General features: G+C 41.2%; 1 protein-coding gene across 3 annotated transcripts; it reads right to left on the minus strand.

The window, feature by feature from the left end:
• Positions 1-4: 4 nt before the first annotated feature.
• Positions 5-15,111, minus strand: VDAC2 (voltage dependent anion channel 2). 3 transcript variants are annotated; one of them, XM_048059981.2, is made up of 10 exons: positions 10,726-10,866; positions 10,212-10,266; positions 6,862-6,933; positions 5,721-5,770; positions 4,387-4,539; positions 4,251-4,303; positions 3,588-3,815; positions 2,276-2,426; positions 1,387-1,444; positions 5-554 (listed from the first exon to the last, which is right to left on the minus strand). In XM_048059981.2, the coding sequence occupies exons 2-10, from the start codon at positions 10,243-10,245 to the stop codon at positions 463-465; spliced, it is 891 nt and encodes a 296-aa protein (XP_047915938.1). In that variant the 5' UTR covers positions 10,246-10,266; positions 10,726-10,866; the 3' UTR covers positions 5-462. The 3 variants fall into 3 exon arrangements, with proteins under 3 accessions (XP_047915938.1, XP_013031609.1, XP_047915939.1); XM_013176155.3 differs by lacking the exons at positions 10,212-10,266; positions 10,726-10,866 and adding an exon at positions 15,000-15,111; XM_048059982.2 differs by lacking the exon at positions 10,212-10,266 and having other exon boundaries at positions 10,726-10,905.
• Positions 15,112-17,148: the final 2,037 nt, after the last annotated feature.

The raw sequence follows: 17,148 nt of genomic DNA on the forward strand, positions 1-17,148 counted from the left end.
CAAGTATGTGTGTGTACTTGATTTATTCATAATTTGAGTTGTCTCGGGATACCAAATGTATCTATTTAAGGTGATTTAACAAAACTGTTGACCTCATTTCAAGACATCCACTGATCCATTTTTCATTCAATGGCAATATCAAATGTTAAAAGGAACATAAAAACAAACATGCACGCAATTGTACAGTTTTCATAAATGTCTATTTCATTATTTGTGGGTAGCGCATTAAACAGTTAAATACATTTAAATAATGTTTAAGTGACTGCACTAATGCAGAATTGTAACTAGATGGGTAACCAATTTAACTAGAAACCAGCTAACAAGTAACTGTCTAAATGCTTCAAATACAGCTCTTGTTCTAGGTCATCCTTCTTGGGAAAAAAGCCTGCTGGTCACATTGAAAATACATTTTAAGGCCAAATTCTTCTGATATCCCTTCTCTGCAGCAGTTTCTTCACCTTTTTAAGCCTCCAATTCCAGGCCAAGGCCAAGTTTATGGCCACCAGCATTGATGCTCTTTCCGTCTATCAGGGCAGACAGAGTAAGCTTCACACCTGTAAAATTTTAAAGAGCATGTTTACAACATATAATCAGAGTAGCTTTCATTGCAACTCAACCTCTGTCATTACAAGTACAAGCTGTAGCTCTCAGTTTGTTACTTTGCTCCCAATTACTCTATGGAAGAATTCATTTACACATGAAATATACTGAAAGCTAGTCATGTGAATCAAGCAAACTGGATGCTTTTTTAAAATACCATTTTATAAACCACATATCCAAAGACTCCACTTGATAAGTGCACAGAAAGTTTGTTCTTCTACATTAAGGAATGCATGAAAGAGAAACTATGCATAGAACGACAGACACTTGTGCCAAGGAAGGGAGGGAATGAAAACTATGTATTTTACTAGGTTTCAAATGAATAACTAACCAATAGTAATGTAGCATTAACAGGTGTTTTCATATTTAAACAGAAAAAGTTCAGTTCCTCAGATTTTTTCTGAACATGTAGATCAGAAAGTGTGCTGTTTTGATTATTAATCATTTTTCAAGATCTGCTATTGTTCTGTACAATAGGACTGGAAAAAGCAAAGCTAGAAAAGACTGCTTGCACAGCCTTAAAGCTAAGTTTTCAAACACAATAGTGAACTGCTAAACAAATCAATGAGTAATATTATACAGAAATACCATTAGGTACAGTGTTATGTCTTGTTTATCTAAATGTTAATGTGCACCATAACCTGCTGTCAAACACTTACTTTGTTTTACAGACAAAGATATTCTGAAGAATCAAAGTAGTTGCATATCAATACATAGATCTCAAAATTTTTCTATGTGATGCACGGAAGATATGTATACAGAAGTCATGCATGTGAAAGTCCTTACCTGGCCTCAGGGTCTGGGTGTAACCCACTCCAACTAGACTAGAATTGTTGACTTTTGCCTGGAGAAAAATAAACAAACCAACAATTGAAACATAACTGAAGAGTTCTTCATTACCATTCAGGAGCCAGAGCTTACTAACCAAACCCAGTATTACTTTTTTCATTATCTCTGTGCTTACTAAACTGTCTCTCCAGCTATGCCTATGCCCCACAACTTAGGCTGAAAAACTGAAACCTATTCAAGTGTAGACAGGTCGCAGGAACAGGGAGAACTGTTACTGGAAGGTAGTTTGGCAGGTGAACTTACACCCATTTTTTTCAGAAGGCCGTAATAACTCACCACCAGTTTCCCAAAACAAGACACATTTAAAGAAACCTCCATTAGTATTTTGCAGGACCAGTCAGTCAAGCAGAGGTCACTTCATAACATCATAAACATTATGTGCAAAAATTCTCTCAGTCAGCATCACTTCCTCTACAGAGTGATTCCAACCTCATAACGAGCAAAGCTGTTCTGCAATATAGTCTTTTCAACCAGCATCTCTTACAAGTTCTCACCATGAGAACTGGAGTGTTTCCAAAAAACCGTTCAAAAGAATCTGTAAGCTTAGGGTCAGATATGCAGGTTGCGTTGTTTGTAGGTTGGCTTTTTTTTTTTATATATACATGTGAAATCCTGCAGAGCAGGGCAACATTTGAGATTCTGAAAGAGATGTTGCTATATGCAAAGTAACATGATTTAAATACTGCTTAATTACAACCATCTGGATTGTAACAGTAGCTCTTACTAGACTTTTTGACCAATTATCTTTTGTACTAATAATGCACATATGCTCAGGAACTGAAAAGCTGCTGTTTAGAATAACCCTTTTGGTTAGAGACATACTTACAGAGATAGAAGCAGTGGAATCCAACTTGTATTTAGCTGCAATACCAAAGCGAGTGCTGTTGCTACCTGCTGTCCAAGCCAGGTTTACAGCAGTTTCAAGATTGTCACTCACTTTCTGGTAAATTGACCCACCAAATTCAGAACCATCATTGCTGCACAAATATAAAAAAAAAAAGTTAGCTCCTTATATCTACTTAATCCCAACTTTAAAAAAACAGTTTGTCCTATTCAAAACAAGAGTCAGAAAGTTTGAATTGTTTCACACTTTTAGATCGGGTTAAGGGAGATGAAAAAAGTTTCATGGCAAAATTAAACTGCAATAATCCGTGAAAATATTTTTCAGTTTGTCACAGCTAGTTCTCCAATTAATTTTAAGTACTTGAACAAAAATCCAGTTTACATCCTTAACCTAATATATAAATGTTAGTTATGAGGAAACAAGCATTCTGAATTTGATTACTAAACATACCTGATTCTTCTAATGAATTCAAAGATCTTTATAAAATTTGTCACACTATTTGAGATTACTGAACTGAAATGGAATTCTTACAGCTTAGACTAACGTATTTTGTAGCTTCCCCTGCCTCACCTTCCACAAACCCAGACTGAACAATCCCTCTGATCTCTTTCCAAAATAGCTTGATTTTGAAATAGAAGCGTTATGTCCTACATAAACACACTGAAACAATGGCAGTTGGTATTAGATTGAGAACATCATATTCTTCAGTAGATTATGATCAGCTTGCTCTGAAGGACATCCAGGATCTCTAAACGCAGCAATTTGAATGAAGTTCAAAACCAAGATGCCATACACTTCAGTTGCACTCTAAGCATTTCACACACTCATCCCATATATGCAAGATGAAGAAGCTACTCAAAATGTCCAACAGCAAAGCTCTGTTCTTGCTCCAGAAACTAATTCTGACCTACTTAAATAGCCCAAGGCTAACTGCTACCTCTAACAAATCTACTACCTTTATATTATAGTCAGATACGGTTCAATGTATTGGGAAAACTAGAAGCAGCATTATGATCAATTAGACGTATCTGGGAGTTATGCGTACTGCACTTCAAATTTTGATTTCAGCATCTGGAAAACTGTAGCATATATTATGCTTTAAACTATAAGCTATGAGTACTTACTATTTTGAAAAGAGACAAACTAACATTTATTTAAGTTTGCTATTCAAAAAAGCACACTGCTTAATTGCTTGAAATACCAAGAGGTGCTTGAAAGGCATTTGTATTCTGACTAGAAGAAAGGGTAAAGAAAGCCTGCTTCTGTAAAACTGGACACAATTTTAAGTACTTACACATTAGTGTGCAGTTGGAAATCTCCAGTCTTGTAACCCACAGAGAAGTTGTTCCTTGTCAATTTCGATTTGGCACTATCAAAAGTCATCTGATAACCAGCCAGCCAGCCTTCATAACCAAAGACAGCTGAACCATGGATTGCAGGCCCAGCAAAGTCAAAGTCAACATCACAACCTAGGTTTAGGCATTCACGTTTATATGCTGACTTAATTTTACCACTCTTCTTTCTGAAACAGAGAAAAGATTATCTTAAGATAGGGCTTGATCTTTCCTCAATGAACTGCCAAATTTGAGCCATATGCCTCAACAGAATGCATCTAAATACCATGCACGTGCTTCCTCTAGACAGGGTCAAAGCATAGGTAACCCACCAAAAATCCAGAAAAATCATCAAAACATGCATTGTTATAAAGACAAACATCTTCATCCCTCCTGTAATATTCCAACTAAGTATTCCTATCCCAGAAAATGAGGAAAGCAGGCTGTTGTGAAGTGTACAATGTTAAGCCTGTAGAACAAGATGTGATGCTGAAGAACAGAAGCCTTTATTAGCATTGGGATTTGCTAATTTGGATCCATAACGATTGATTTGACACACCAGATGGCTATTTACCAGCCATGGGTGTAGGTAGTCACAAAGTAAAAGTGTTAAAAATTCTTACCCTGTATTTGGTGAGAAAGTTGTATCAAACGTCAACTTCAAGCCTTTGGCAATCTAATTGAAGAGAGAGAAGACAAAGCTATAAGTTCAGTTCTGCCACTTATGTAAATGAACTGAATACTTTCCTAATCTATTACCTGATCTTCAATTGCAATTTCTGTTCCCAGAGTGTTATCTGTGTTCCATTTTTCTGTGAAAGTCAGCCCATACTCAGCCCACTTGTATTTGGTCTCCAAGCTCCCATTCACTTTTCCAGTGTCTGTGTTCGAAGAACCAGATGTTGTGAATTCCTAGAAAAGGACAGTGTCTATGTTACACTGAAGATACACGTGATCATGAAAGCCTTACACAGTGACAAAAGAGAAAAGACCCTTCTTCACCAAACATTAAGATCTTGTTATGCCACATAACAAGTTGAACAACAACAGACAACTTGGGGGACAGACATAACATGAACTAATAGCCAGGTGATTCACGTCCACATAGAGGACTCCCCCCTTCCTTGCCCCCATTTCAACTGCAACGTTTGTATCAGCATTACAAAACATATTGATTTATAAAGTAACTCAAAAGCAAGCCTGTAGTTACCATAAGCATTCTCCTCAAAAGGAAAAGAGTTCCTGAAATATAAGGTTACGTTTGATACTCTTAACAAGCAAACCAAAAGCCAAACCAAGAATCTTTAATAGTTGACAGCACATTCCCCTGCTGGGAATGATGACTTGCAATTGATATGGGATTCACATGGGAGCCTGTATTCTGCAGAAAGTTTTAGCACTTATTACTGGTAGTCCTTTACAGAAAGGAGCTGAAATAAGAAACATTACAACTATAACAGGATCATAGGGCTCTGCAAACACAGCATGTAACACACACACCTCTGACAGCTACGTATTGTTAAAACTTCCTGTTCTGATAGGCACCAGGGATCTACCTTTACACCTTGCGAAGTCTGCTCTAGAAATAGATAAAAGTAATAGAAGGCACTGCTTGCACGACCAAGTCATCTTGCACGGAACATCACTGCAGCCCTTTACTACCTTTAAAGAAAAGCCACAGATTCGAAGTGCTATTTCACTGCCAACTATTTCATACAAGCATTAAGATGCCAAAAATTTCAAAAAACAAACAGTACCACAAACAACTTCTTTGTACTGCAGTTGATACATGTATATATATATACATATATATATGTCTGCTATTTGTTAGCCTTCAGGCATAAGATGAAGGACAGCTAACAAGCCGTTTTACAAAGATTACTAGACAACTGATTTTATTTATTGGCCCATACTGCAATACCAGTGTTATATTCAGAATGAAGTCTGAGCTTTAGATGCTTCTGAAATTATTTTACACTAAACATTTATCATTAATATAACCTAATCTACTTAATAGCATCTGGGAGTTGCCCTTCCGTAATTAAAAAATCATCAGAACATCCCCCCGAAATACAATGAATAAGTAAACTCACCACTCCACTTGCAGATTTTGTTTTCACATCCAGTTTCACCAACCCAAACCCTTAATAAACAGAAGTCAAAGTTAAAAAGTTGTGCTTTAACTAAGACAAGGTACATTTTCCAAGAAGCTGTTTTCCCAACCTCACTGCTGAGACTGCTGTGTATATACATATACAAAAACCACCATAGACTGACTTCCATAACACTCAAATTTCAGATACTACTCCAGCTAGAGGAGGCTTAAGAAGCAGCCAGTTCTGTTCTGTCATCACCAAACAGTAAACAGGGAGTAGCTGCTCAATTGTACATTGCATATCTAACTAACAAGATAATATCCAAGAGTAAACGTATTTACTGACAAGATGCATTCTCCTGTGTTCCCTCAATAGCATCTACTCTGTACTCAACACCATTTGAAGAGCTATCCTAATGCATAAAATTGTGTCTGAGCACTAAGAGGAAGAAAGATCTCAAAGGAAAATCACTAGGAAACGCACAGCTATTGGACTTGAAATGTAAGTAGGTTTATACAAGTGTCATTTCACATTCTTACCCTCAGACCCGAGTGGTGATCTTGGTGAAAAAGACCCTGCCCGAATTCCTAAAGACTAGAAATACACAGCACTGCATAGTTAAAATCTGCTTACTTGCAACTGCCTATTAAGCATTTACGAATTTTGAAGAATTTTATTATCCTGATAGCTACTCCTCTTGCTATTCCAAAAGCACCACAATATTACAGTGGTAACATTACTTACATATATATATATATATAATATATATATATATATATATATATATATATATATATATATATATCTCCTTTCTATACCAACAAATGCTGTGGCACAAGGATCAGTAGAGGAAATGTGCTCCTAAGCTAAGTAACAGTGGATGCTCAGTCTCACATACTTGTATACCTCTTTCCTGACCTATGTGGCTAAGGCAGTGAGGTTTAACAGACTTCACATCGAAACAGCCCACAAAAAGACTCCAGTGATCTGTTATTAGCTGACAGTAATGACACAAAAGCAACATACCCTCCTCAGAAACACAGGTCTATTAACATTCAGCTTTACATGCAAGATAAAATAGTCAATTCACTGCTGCAACACAGACCATGCTGTATTTCGTAAGAGGCACTATTCTTACCATATCCTTTATTGAAGATATCTCTGGCAGATTTGCCAAGGTCTGCATATGACGGAGGAATTGCCATTGGAGCTGAAAGGTAATAATGGTAATTAATAGTCAATCTTTCACCATACACAAAGCGCTACTACAACTCTTAAAGATGCTTTCTTCAAGGCAGATTTATCCACGAAGGCAGTTAGCAGACAAATGGTTCAAACAATTACAATGTTCTGTGAAACACACACAGATTTTCAGTGATGTTCACCATGAACATTGTGTTTTCTGGGCAGATGCAACCTGATTATTGATGAGAAATTGTCACTTTTCAAGTCGACTTCACCACACACCTTTAATTACCACAAGCTAATAGCTCACATTTCCAGAGTTGGCAGTAACCAGTGAAAACCAGGAAACCAGAAATAAGTCTGAATAAGTTTTTCATATTTCTGCAAGTCCTACAAAGCCCAATTTAACAGATGCTTATGAAAGTTATCTGAGAAGACCTACAAGGTTTCACTTTCAAAATGTGAAAGCATGAGTGTCTGCTTTGCCCCGTATTTTAAATAGTACACCTAAGATTTGGAAGGGATCTTTGAGGGACGTTACCTAGCCATCACTCAGATGAAGGTCTTCCACACTACAAAGTACAACACTTTATGTTGGGGGGGGGGGGCTCTTGTTAGCCTAAAACAAACAGTACTAGGAGTGCTGGGTCAGTGAGAAAATGACTTTTAAGGAGAGCTTCTCAGACAGGGAGCCTCTGGCAATCTCACTGTTAAAGAACCCATCATTCAAGACTAGCCATGACCCAGTCCCCCAGCCTTCTGGATACCAGCCTAAAGTCCCACACAGGCTGTATGTATGGTGCTCCTCCTCCCCATGAAGATGCTCTCTATCTGTATCTTCCTTAGGTGACTGCTTTCCCCCCACTTCAACAGCAAAAGGTCTTAAGTAAGGGCATTGTATTTTAAAGTCTTAAAACACAGAAAATGGAGCATATTTCAAAGAGTTAGTAATTTTCTCCAAAGGGCCAAATAACAAAGGGGAAAACACTAACTAGACAAACACAATAAAAAGCCTTAATGCAGAAACAAAATGAGAAGTCTTATCTTTTAAAATTAGTCAGTCATTTGTTTTGCTGAAAGCCAGATGAACGTAATTCACTGTTCATCCTGCTCTTGCATGGGTTTTGTTTTAAAGTAAACAGAAAAACATCTTTAGAACCTAAAAAAATAACAAGGGCAGTACTCATATATATTAACTTTTAACTGAAAGCTGAAAAGATGACTTCCAGTTTTAAAAGTAATTTTAAATAAGATTTATATTTTCTTCTGCACATCGTTATGAATGTATTAAATAATAGGGGATTTGAGGCAGGTTTTTTATTCTTCTTTTAAAGTCACCTTTCATCTTTTTTTGTCTTATCTGCATAAAAGGAAACTTGCCTGAATCAGGCAAGGTATTCCTGATTTGGAATAATTTCCTTTAGGGCATCATTCCACTAAACAGACTGTTTTAGAATAGTATCCACAAAAAAAAAAACAAACAACTGATTATTCTACCTGCCAGCTATAGCCTAACTGTAATCAACTGCTACTATTTAAAAAGCTTTTTAGCATGTAAGAAAGAGCCTTGTGCCTAAACATCGTTTCTCCAAAATTTCTTCGCTAGTTGTCCGGAGTACCTCTCTCCATCTTCCTAAAACACAAGAGGAAGACTTGAACTGCATCATCGCAAAATCATATACATTTACAGTTTAGCTAAAAATAAATAAATAAAAAAATCTTTAGTAAGGAAAGCTAAGCTCTACATCCAAGCCAGTAGAGAAAGACATCCAGCACTTACTGGAGAGTATAAAGAAAATCAACTTCTTAACAGAGTAATTTGTCTGTTAAAAAAATTACTTGAACATGATTGAATCTTGAAAAGGCTTAGCCCAAGTTAAAGTCCACGGTAACTAAGATAAGCTTCAGGAAAAGATTCAACAGCAGAACAGATATGAGTCCCAGTGTCATCACAGAAAATGGTTTCTATAATCTATTCAATAAAAGCTAGGAGATGTAGGACCAAATTACAAGAAATTATGGGAACAGTAGTCTTCCCACACTCTAAATCCCTGCTGTACAATTCATTAGTAGTTTAAAATAACATAGAGAAGGTTTAGCTGTGCACTTTTCCTCTGAATAGGTCTCTAGCCTTTATCATAGGCATACTTTGACAGCACAAATGAGCTTTTCTTTCTTGCCTTAAATACTTCCAATCTGACTAGACAATCATTACAGAGAAGATATTTATATTAAGCCATAAAGGCCTGCAAGGTTAACAAACTGGTATCTGTCTAAATTTAAAGAAATACTGCAGTGAAAGGATGTTGCTGTTTTATCCAGCCAAGTTAAGCTTCCTCCCTATGCGAGGAAGCTGACCAATATTTGTCAGACATTCCAGTTTACAGATCCAAGTTTTATGATTAAAAGTTAAAACAGCTTATGACCTTCACACCACTGTCCTACTTCTTTACTAACAGCGGTGCAAGAGGAAAAAAGGAAAAAGCACAAGTTAGTTTTTGGTATACTAAACACTTGATAAGCTAGTGTCATCATGAGAAAGCTCATTAAATGAAAACAGGGCCAAAAAAATCATTCCTGTTTCCTCTAGAATTGGTAAGTTAGCTAGGTCTGCAAACTCTTACAACCAGAAGTACTTTTCTTCAATCCTGTTTTAAACTGCCTTTCATGTAAACTACTAATTAGAAGTGCCTAAAATATAGGTAACACTTAACGACAATATGTTGGTTGTGAAAGCAACTGTCAGATCTTATTCCTCATTTCATAAACACAGAATGCACTGGTATCAAGCAAGAGCTCCACCATAATCTTTGTTTCATTTTATCCTTCTTTAAAAAAATCATTAAAAAATCATTAAAGAATCCGTTACTCAAGATGCACAAATATGCCTTCTACTAACGTAAAAGGACAAAAAAAAAGAACAGAAAAAAATGTATAAATGTTGTCAGAATGATTACATGACAACTTTCCTTCGAGGTAGTATTTCGAAATTGTGTCGCACCCTGTAATTAAAGGAACGCCAAGGACTTCTATAAAGATTTCTAGACCTCGGGATATTGAAGATCAAGCTAAAGGTCACGTAATGAAAAAAAAAATTAGCACTCATCCCATTTTGTAAATGGCAGCAACTACACTAAAATTGTATTCCAATATTGCAAATAGTAACAGATAAGTAGATATTCTTTGAAATATTCTTGTTAAAAATACATCGGATACACTAACCTTTAAACTTACACTGCTTCTAACGCTTAAAGAACAAAAAAAAACCCTCATTACCCTTGCTTCAACTGTCTGCCTACTTACTTCTCAGAGGCTGGCACACTACTGGCATAACCATAGCTAGGCCAATTTAGAGGCTCTACGGAGAGGGGAGAGAAGATTAAACATCTGCAGGTTAACTACGTGCTCAGAAACCGAAAGCAAGAGTACAGCAAAGCCCCCCCCCCCCCCCCCCCCCCCCCCCCCCCCCCCCCGAAGGAGAGGGCACGGCCCGGGCCCCCCTCCTCTCCCTTCCCCAGGCAGCGCCGGCCCCGCTCGGGCCCCTCCGCGCCCTGCCTGGCCCAGCCGCAAGGTGAACTCCTCGGCGCGGCCATCTTGGGCATCCCGGCCTGACCCCCGCCCCTTATGTAACCGCCGCCCGGGCACAGCCGCAGGTCCGCGGCGCCGCGCCCGCGGCTGGGCGAGTGGCTTCGTGGCGACCCCTCGCACCCGTACGGCCGATCCTGCCCCGCCGCCGGGGAACGAGCCCGAGCCCCTGCCCCGCGTCCCTGCCCCGCGTCCCAGCCCCGCTCGCCGCCCCCTCGGCCCCGGGCGGCACCTGGCTGGCGCAGGAGGGCGGCGGAGCCGGGCGGAGCGGGGCCGGGGGCGCGGGCGGGTGTCGCCGTGAGGAGGCCGCGCTGCTGCAGGCGCTGGCACTGGAGGGCGAAGTGAAGGAGACACCGATCCGCCCGCCCGCCGCCGCCCCACAGGACCCCAACGAGCCGGGGCCGCCCCGCACGACGCCTCCCCACCGCACGACGCCGCGAGCCTCCCCCCGCCCGGCCGCGGTCGCCGCCGCCCGGGAAAACGCTCCCGGTACGGCGGGGGAGGACGCGGCACCCAGCAGGGAGCCCCGCGGGGGGCGGCGCGGGCCGCAGGCGCTCGGCCGGGCAGCCCCGGAGGCCGCGAGGGACCTGTGGGAGGGCGGGGCCTGCGGCGGGAGGGCGGCAACGGCCGCGCCCGGCGCCTCACGTACTCCGCTTCCTGCGGGGGGGGGGGTGAGGACCCTTGGGGGGGGCGAGGCCCTTCCGCATCGCACAGCCGAGCACGGCGTAGCTCGAGGCGGGCTGCGGCCCTCGGGAGGCTTCTTCACACAGTGCTGGGCCGTCATGGGGACCACCGGCAGTGACATGGCAGATCTGCCGCAACCCCGGTCGCCGGCACGGGTCACTGCTGGCTAGGCCCCGGAGCCCTGCTCTCCCGTGCTTGCTTGGGGTATGCCCTCATCAAAACATCAAAAAGTCAAAGTGATTCAGAACTGCACGTTTCATTTGTGTAGTATGAACACTATATACTAACAAACACTACTGATTTACCATAACACATGGTACAACAGCAACTTCCCAGCTTATTAAAAAAAAGCATATTAACTTTAAGGCCCAGCATAATGTCAATCAGCATCTTTTAGTTGTATCAAAAGATAAGCAACTGATTCACTTCTGTTTAAATCCAATACTTTCACAGCAGGAGACCCGAGAGGCTAGTACACTTAATTCTGATGTTTTTAAAGATGCCAGCTTGGCAGGCCTGCGAGGGAATGTATTGATGAATCAAGAAAGAAAACCACATGCTGAGAGAATAACAGTAGACAACTAGCCTGTCTTACTGTGCACTGGAACAGAGGTTGGGAATAGAGAGAGATCTCATGAAGTAAAAATATATTGTGGCATACATTGTTCATTATTTAAAAGCAGACGTTTATTATTCATACCTATAATAGAAAAATCCATTCAGAATAAAAGTTAAGTTACATCAGGCAGCTGGATTTGTTTTTAGTATTAATACTTTAGTCATGGTTTGGCTTAATGTTATTTTTTAAGCAACACAGGAAAATGACTACTGCCCCACCCTAAGGGAAAAAGTACTGAATCACTTGCTTTATGAAACAAAACAGACATAATCCAAGACAGCAGTGCATGAACTCCTCTGTATGAACACTGCAAGCTTCTGTAGCTAGAGTCTGTTGCCCTGTCTTTCCCATGTTCACTATGTATCTCACAGCATATCTTCTGCACCTCACAGCACCAAGAAGGAATGCCTTCAAGCCTGGCATAATTTATCAGTTTTATCCTGGACCTTTCTTCCTACAGCCTGGCCCTCACCCTCATCCCCCAGCACACATACATCCAATGCAGGTGTGCTTGCTCTTAAATGAGCTTGCTTCCACTTGTAACTCAACAGGTCTCGCATACATGCCACTCAGCTGTTTCCTTCCGCTTGCAGTTTACCTATCACTGCTTTGAATGAGTACAAACATACACGTATGCACGACTGACACGAGTGAATCATATGCTTTACTGGCATTGCTTGAAAAAAAAAAAACACTCTACTGCAAGAACATACTATTTGAACACAAACCCTGCTTATCTTTCCATACATTATAATCACGATTACTTGATTAAGTAATATATGTGATCATCAAAAAAAGAGCAAGTATCTAGTGTGCGTATCAAAACATCTTGGATAATTTTATGTTCACTTCTAGCCCAAGCCTGAAGTCATTGTCTGCCCTCCCCACAAGATGCAGGCCTTCAAGCGTTAGAAATTCAGTAGAGAGCAAGCCTTAACAAAAGCCTAACAATGATCAACTGGGTAAACTAGAACTCCTCATTCAGAAAACAAATTGACCAAAGGGATACAGCAGAGATTATAAAATTATAAACAGCAGGGAAAGGGAGGGAAATAAGTGAAGCTAGCAGGAAACAAGTTGAGAACCAGCAAAGCAGGGCATGTTTTATTGTTTTTTGTTTTTGTTTTTTTCTCCCCACCAAAGGAGTGTCATTCAGTGAAAATTCTTGCCACAAGATGTTTAATGTTTATTTGGGCTCCAGGGGGATGTAGACTGGTTCGTGGAAGAGAAATCCTGTGAGGATTACTAATTACTAATCCATTAGATATAGCTGTATGACCTTGTTGGAGTCAGAAAATGCCTGAGCTACAAACAGAGGCATCATTTAAGCTCACTCTGTTCTCACACTCCTTGTTAGGCATGCCTTGCCTAATTCATTGCTTAATTCACTGTCTCAGTGGCAGGAATATTAGGCTAGCTAAACCTTTTGTTTACTAACATACAACTGCCCTTATGCAAGCAGGACATCTGGAAAGCCCTAAGAGGGCAGGCAGACAAGTCCCATACTGCCAGGATCCTTTAGACTGACAAATTGAATGTCTTTTAATTCCCCCACCCCCCAGCAGTTTTAAGTGGCCTTCTTTCAGTTTGGCTTAAACAATTAGGGGGAAGTAACTTAAGCCGGCTTCTAGGATACGGTTAAAACAACAGGTCCACATAAAGGCCGACACTTAAACAAGCTGATAAATATGCACATCCAGATAGTCTCTTACCTCAGAGAAACACCAATGAACAATGGAAAGCCCAGCACTTCAGTGATGAGAGGACAAACAGAAAGCAGATTTGGGAAAGCCAACAATGGTCGGAAATTGGGAAAGCAAAACAGAAAGCAAATTTGGGAAACCAAATGGTGTGCAGGCCCTAGTGAGGCTGACACAGAGCCTCTTGCAGCTACCTACCTAACCAAAGATGATTCCCCACAGCCCTGCAGCCAAAGCAAATCACAGAATCATCTAGGTTGGAAGAGACCTCCAAGATCACCCAGTCCAACCTCTGACCTAACACTGACAAGTCCTCCACTAAACCATATCACTAAGAAGCTCTACATCTAAACATCTTTTAAAGACCTCCAGGGATGGTGACTCAACCACTTCCCTGGGCAGCCTATTCCAATGGCTAACTAACAACCCTTTCAGTAAAGAAGTTCTTCCTAACATTCAACCTAAACCTCCCCTGGCGCAACTTTAGCCCATTCCCCCTCGTCCTGTCACCAGGCATGTGGGAGAATAGACCAACCCCCACCTTGCTACAGCCTCCTTTAAAGTAACTGTAGAGAGCGATAAGGTCTCCCCTGAGCCTCCTCTTCTCCAGGCTAAACAAGCCCAGCTCCTTCAGCCGCTCCTCGTAAGACTTGTTCTCCAGACCCCACACCAGCTTCGTTGCCCTCCTCTGGACTCTCTCGAGCACCTCCATGTCCTTCTTGTAGCGAGGGGCCCAAAACTGAACACAGTACTCGAGGTGCGGCCTCACCAGAGCCGAGCGCAGGGGGACAATCACTTCCCTAGACCTGCTGGCCACACTGTTTCTTATGCAAGCCAGGATGCTGTTGGCCTTCTTGGCCACCTGAGCACACTGCTGGCTCATATTCAGCCGACTATCAACCAGTACTCCCAGATCCTTCTTTGCCGGGCAGGTTTATAACCACTCATCTCCCAGCCTGTAGCTCTGCATGGGGTTGTTGCGCCCCAGGTGCAGGACCCGGCACTTGGCCTTGAACCTCATGCAGTTGGCCTCAGCCCATCAGTCCAGCCTATCCAGATCCTCCTGCAGAGCCTTCCTACCCTCGAGCAGATTGACACACGCACCTAACTCAGTGTCATCTGTAAACTTACTGAGAGTGCACTCGATCCCCTCATCCAGATCATTGATAAAGATATTAAAGAGGACTGGCCCCAGCACTGAGCCCCGGGGGACTCCACTAGTGACTGGGCTCCAACTGGATTTAACTCCATTAACCATGACTCTTTGGGCCTGGCTATCAAGCCAGTTTTTAACCCAACGAAGCGTATGCCAGTCCAAGCCATGAGCAGCCAGTTTCTTGAGAAGAAATGAGAATCTACTCGTTGTTGTGATAGCCTATAGAGATACTGCACACTCTTTTAGCCCATAACCAATGCTAAATCGCCCCATTCCCAAGTAAACAGAAAGAGGGATAGGAAAAAGGTTCTGTTAAAGAGCAAGAAGGAATTGAAATGAAAACCAACCCATGCAGATATGCCTGTACTTATTCCTTTTTCTGGGTTTTTCTTTGGTCAATCGTAAATTTTTTTCCATCTTTGTTCTTCGTGTTGCAGCTTCCATTTCATCAGATATTCTTTTTTCGTAGTATCCAGTAGCTCAAGAAATAAGCAACTTTTTAACAAAACTAACTTCTACTACCTGCTAGATCTCAAACCATCAGATTTCCTGACACTCTAAAATGAGTAAATTAATAGAGTTCTCTCCTCTGGGGAAGACACCTCCTGGAAAGGGAGGGGCAATTAAACAATCAGAATCAGATGATGATCTGTAAACAAACCACAATCATTCTTGCAAAACACATTGAGAAACTCAAAAAGAGATGCCCAGTACTCTTAAATGACTTATGTGGAGTGATTGGCACATGATTTGAGTGATCGGCACAACAGTTCTCACCTCCTGTAAATACGAGACTGACTACTCATTTCTGCTGTTATTGATGTTTCTCTTTAATTTCTGCTCAAGGTTTTTGTCCCCTGACCCCCATCTCATGTTTCCCTTGGGTGTTTTTCTCCATTTTATATATACCAACAGAGAAGACTGGAATCAAAGAGAGGACAGAAGCACCGAGTTTCTTGGTTCTCAATCCTATATGTAGACCATATCTCTCATATGCCATTACACTTAGCCATACAAACCATCTGTATATAATGGAAGATTATTGCTTTTTGTAGGTCTACACCCTATTACCACATGATATTAACAGCTCAACAGTTAGAGCTAATTTGCTAATTAACTTTGATTGGGGTTTGACTTATATGCTGGATAATGCCCGTAATTAGATAAAATAAAATAAAATAAAATAAAATAAAATAAAATAAAATAAAATAAAATAAATAAAATAAAAAAGAGAGAGAGAGAAAGGAAAGTAGCCTATAACATCTTTTTTAAAGACTTAGGCCAGGCTATTTTTGATGTGGAAAATACATATGCTGTGAAAATATTCATGTGAGTAAAATTACACCAAAAATAATTCTATGACCTGAAGAGCAAGAGCTTCTTCTGTGGAAGACCTTCAGTATCAGCAGGTGTAAAGCACTGAAACTTAAGCTAATCCAAGATAATAATTTTTCATAAATCATCGCATTTATTTTGTTACATTGCCATGAATTAAAGACAAAATCAACAAACAAACATTGGAGCCTATGGGAGATTGTAAGCAAACAACAGATGCCTAAAAAATAATGGATTATCTTTACCATCTTGTGCTGCAATCCTGCAAACAGTAGTGCATGCATGCACACACACACGCGCACACGTGATTGCTTCAATTCATGTACCTGCCAGGTGAAGACCTGCAGCTGGAAGCAAATGGCATCCCTGTAAATCCCCAGCAAGTACAGACCAGAAGGGGGGATTTGTCACATGCCCAGCACTGCATGCATAGAATCATAGAATCATTAAGGTTGGAAATGACCTCCAAGATCATCTGGTCCAACCATTGCCCTACTACCAATGTCACCCACTAAACCATGTCCCTAAGCACCATGTCCAACCTTTCCTTGAACACCCCCAGGGACAGTGACTCCACCACTTCCCTGGGTAACCTGTTCCAGTGTCTGACTACTCTTTCTGAGAAGAAATATCTCCTAATTTCCAACCTAAACCTCCCCTGACACAACTTGAGGCCATTCCCTCTAGTCCTATCGCTAGTTATCTGCGAGAAGAGCTCGACCCCCAGCTTCCCACCACTTCTTTCAGGTAGTTGTAGAAAGCAGTAAGGCCTGCCCTGAGCCTTCTCTTCCCCAGACTAAACAACCCCAGTTCCCTCAGCTGCTCCTCACAGGACTTGTGTTCCAGGCCCTTCACCAGCTTTGTGGCCCTTCTCTGGACACGCTCCAGGGCCTTGATGTCCTTCTTGTACTGAGGGGCCCAAAACTGAACACAGCACTCAAGGTGCAGCCTCACCAGAGCAGAGTACAAGGGGACGATCGCCTCCCTGGTCCTTCTGGCTACACTATTCCTGATAGAAGCCAGGATGCCGTTAGGTCACTAATATTTCAATCACCTCAAGTTTTCTGCAACGAGTTGAATGAGAATTACATGCCCCAGAAAATTCAATGTGTTTTTTGTCTAAGAAATTACACCACAGATCAACAGGCCCCCAAGATTTGA

This window comes from Anser cygnoides, chromosome 7, assembly GCF_040182565.1.
Source record: "Anser cygnoides isolate HZ-2024a breed goose chromosome 7, Taihu_goose_T2T_genome, whole genome shotgun sequence".
Taxonomy (NCBI): Eukaryota; Metazoa; Chordata; class Aves; order Anseriformes; family Anatidae; genus Anser; species Anser cygnoides.

Coding starts and splice junctions, on each gene's coding strand:
- VDAC2 (XM_013176155.3), bottom strand. CDS start 15,096: ATGGAAGCTGCAACACGAAGAACAAAGATGGAAAAAAATTTACGATTG. Junction 6,934..14,999: donor GTACAGGCATATCTGCATGG/GTTGGTTTTCAT, acceptor ATTACCTTTCAG/CTCCAATGGCAATTCCTCCG. Junction 5,771..6,861: donor TATCTTCAATAAAGGATATG/GTAAGAATAGTG, acceptor CTGTTTATTAAG/GGTTTGGGTTGGTGAAACTG.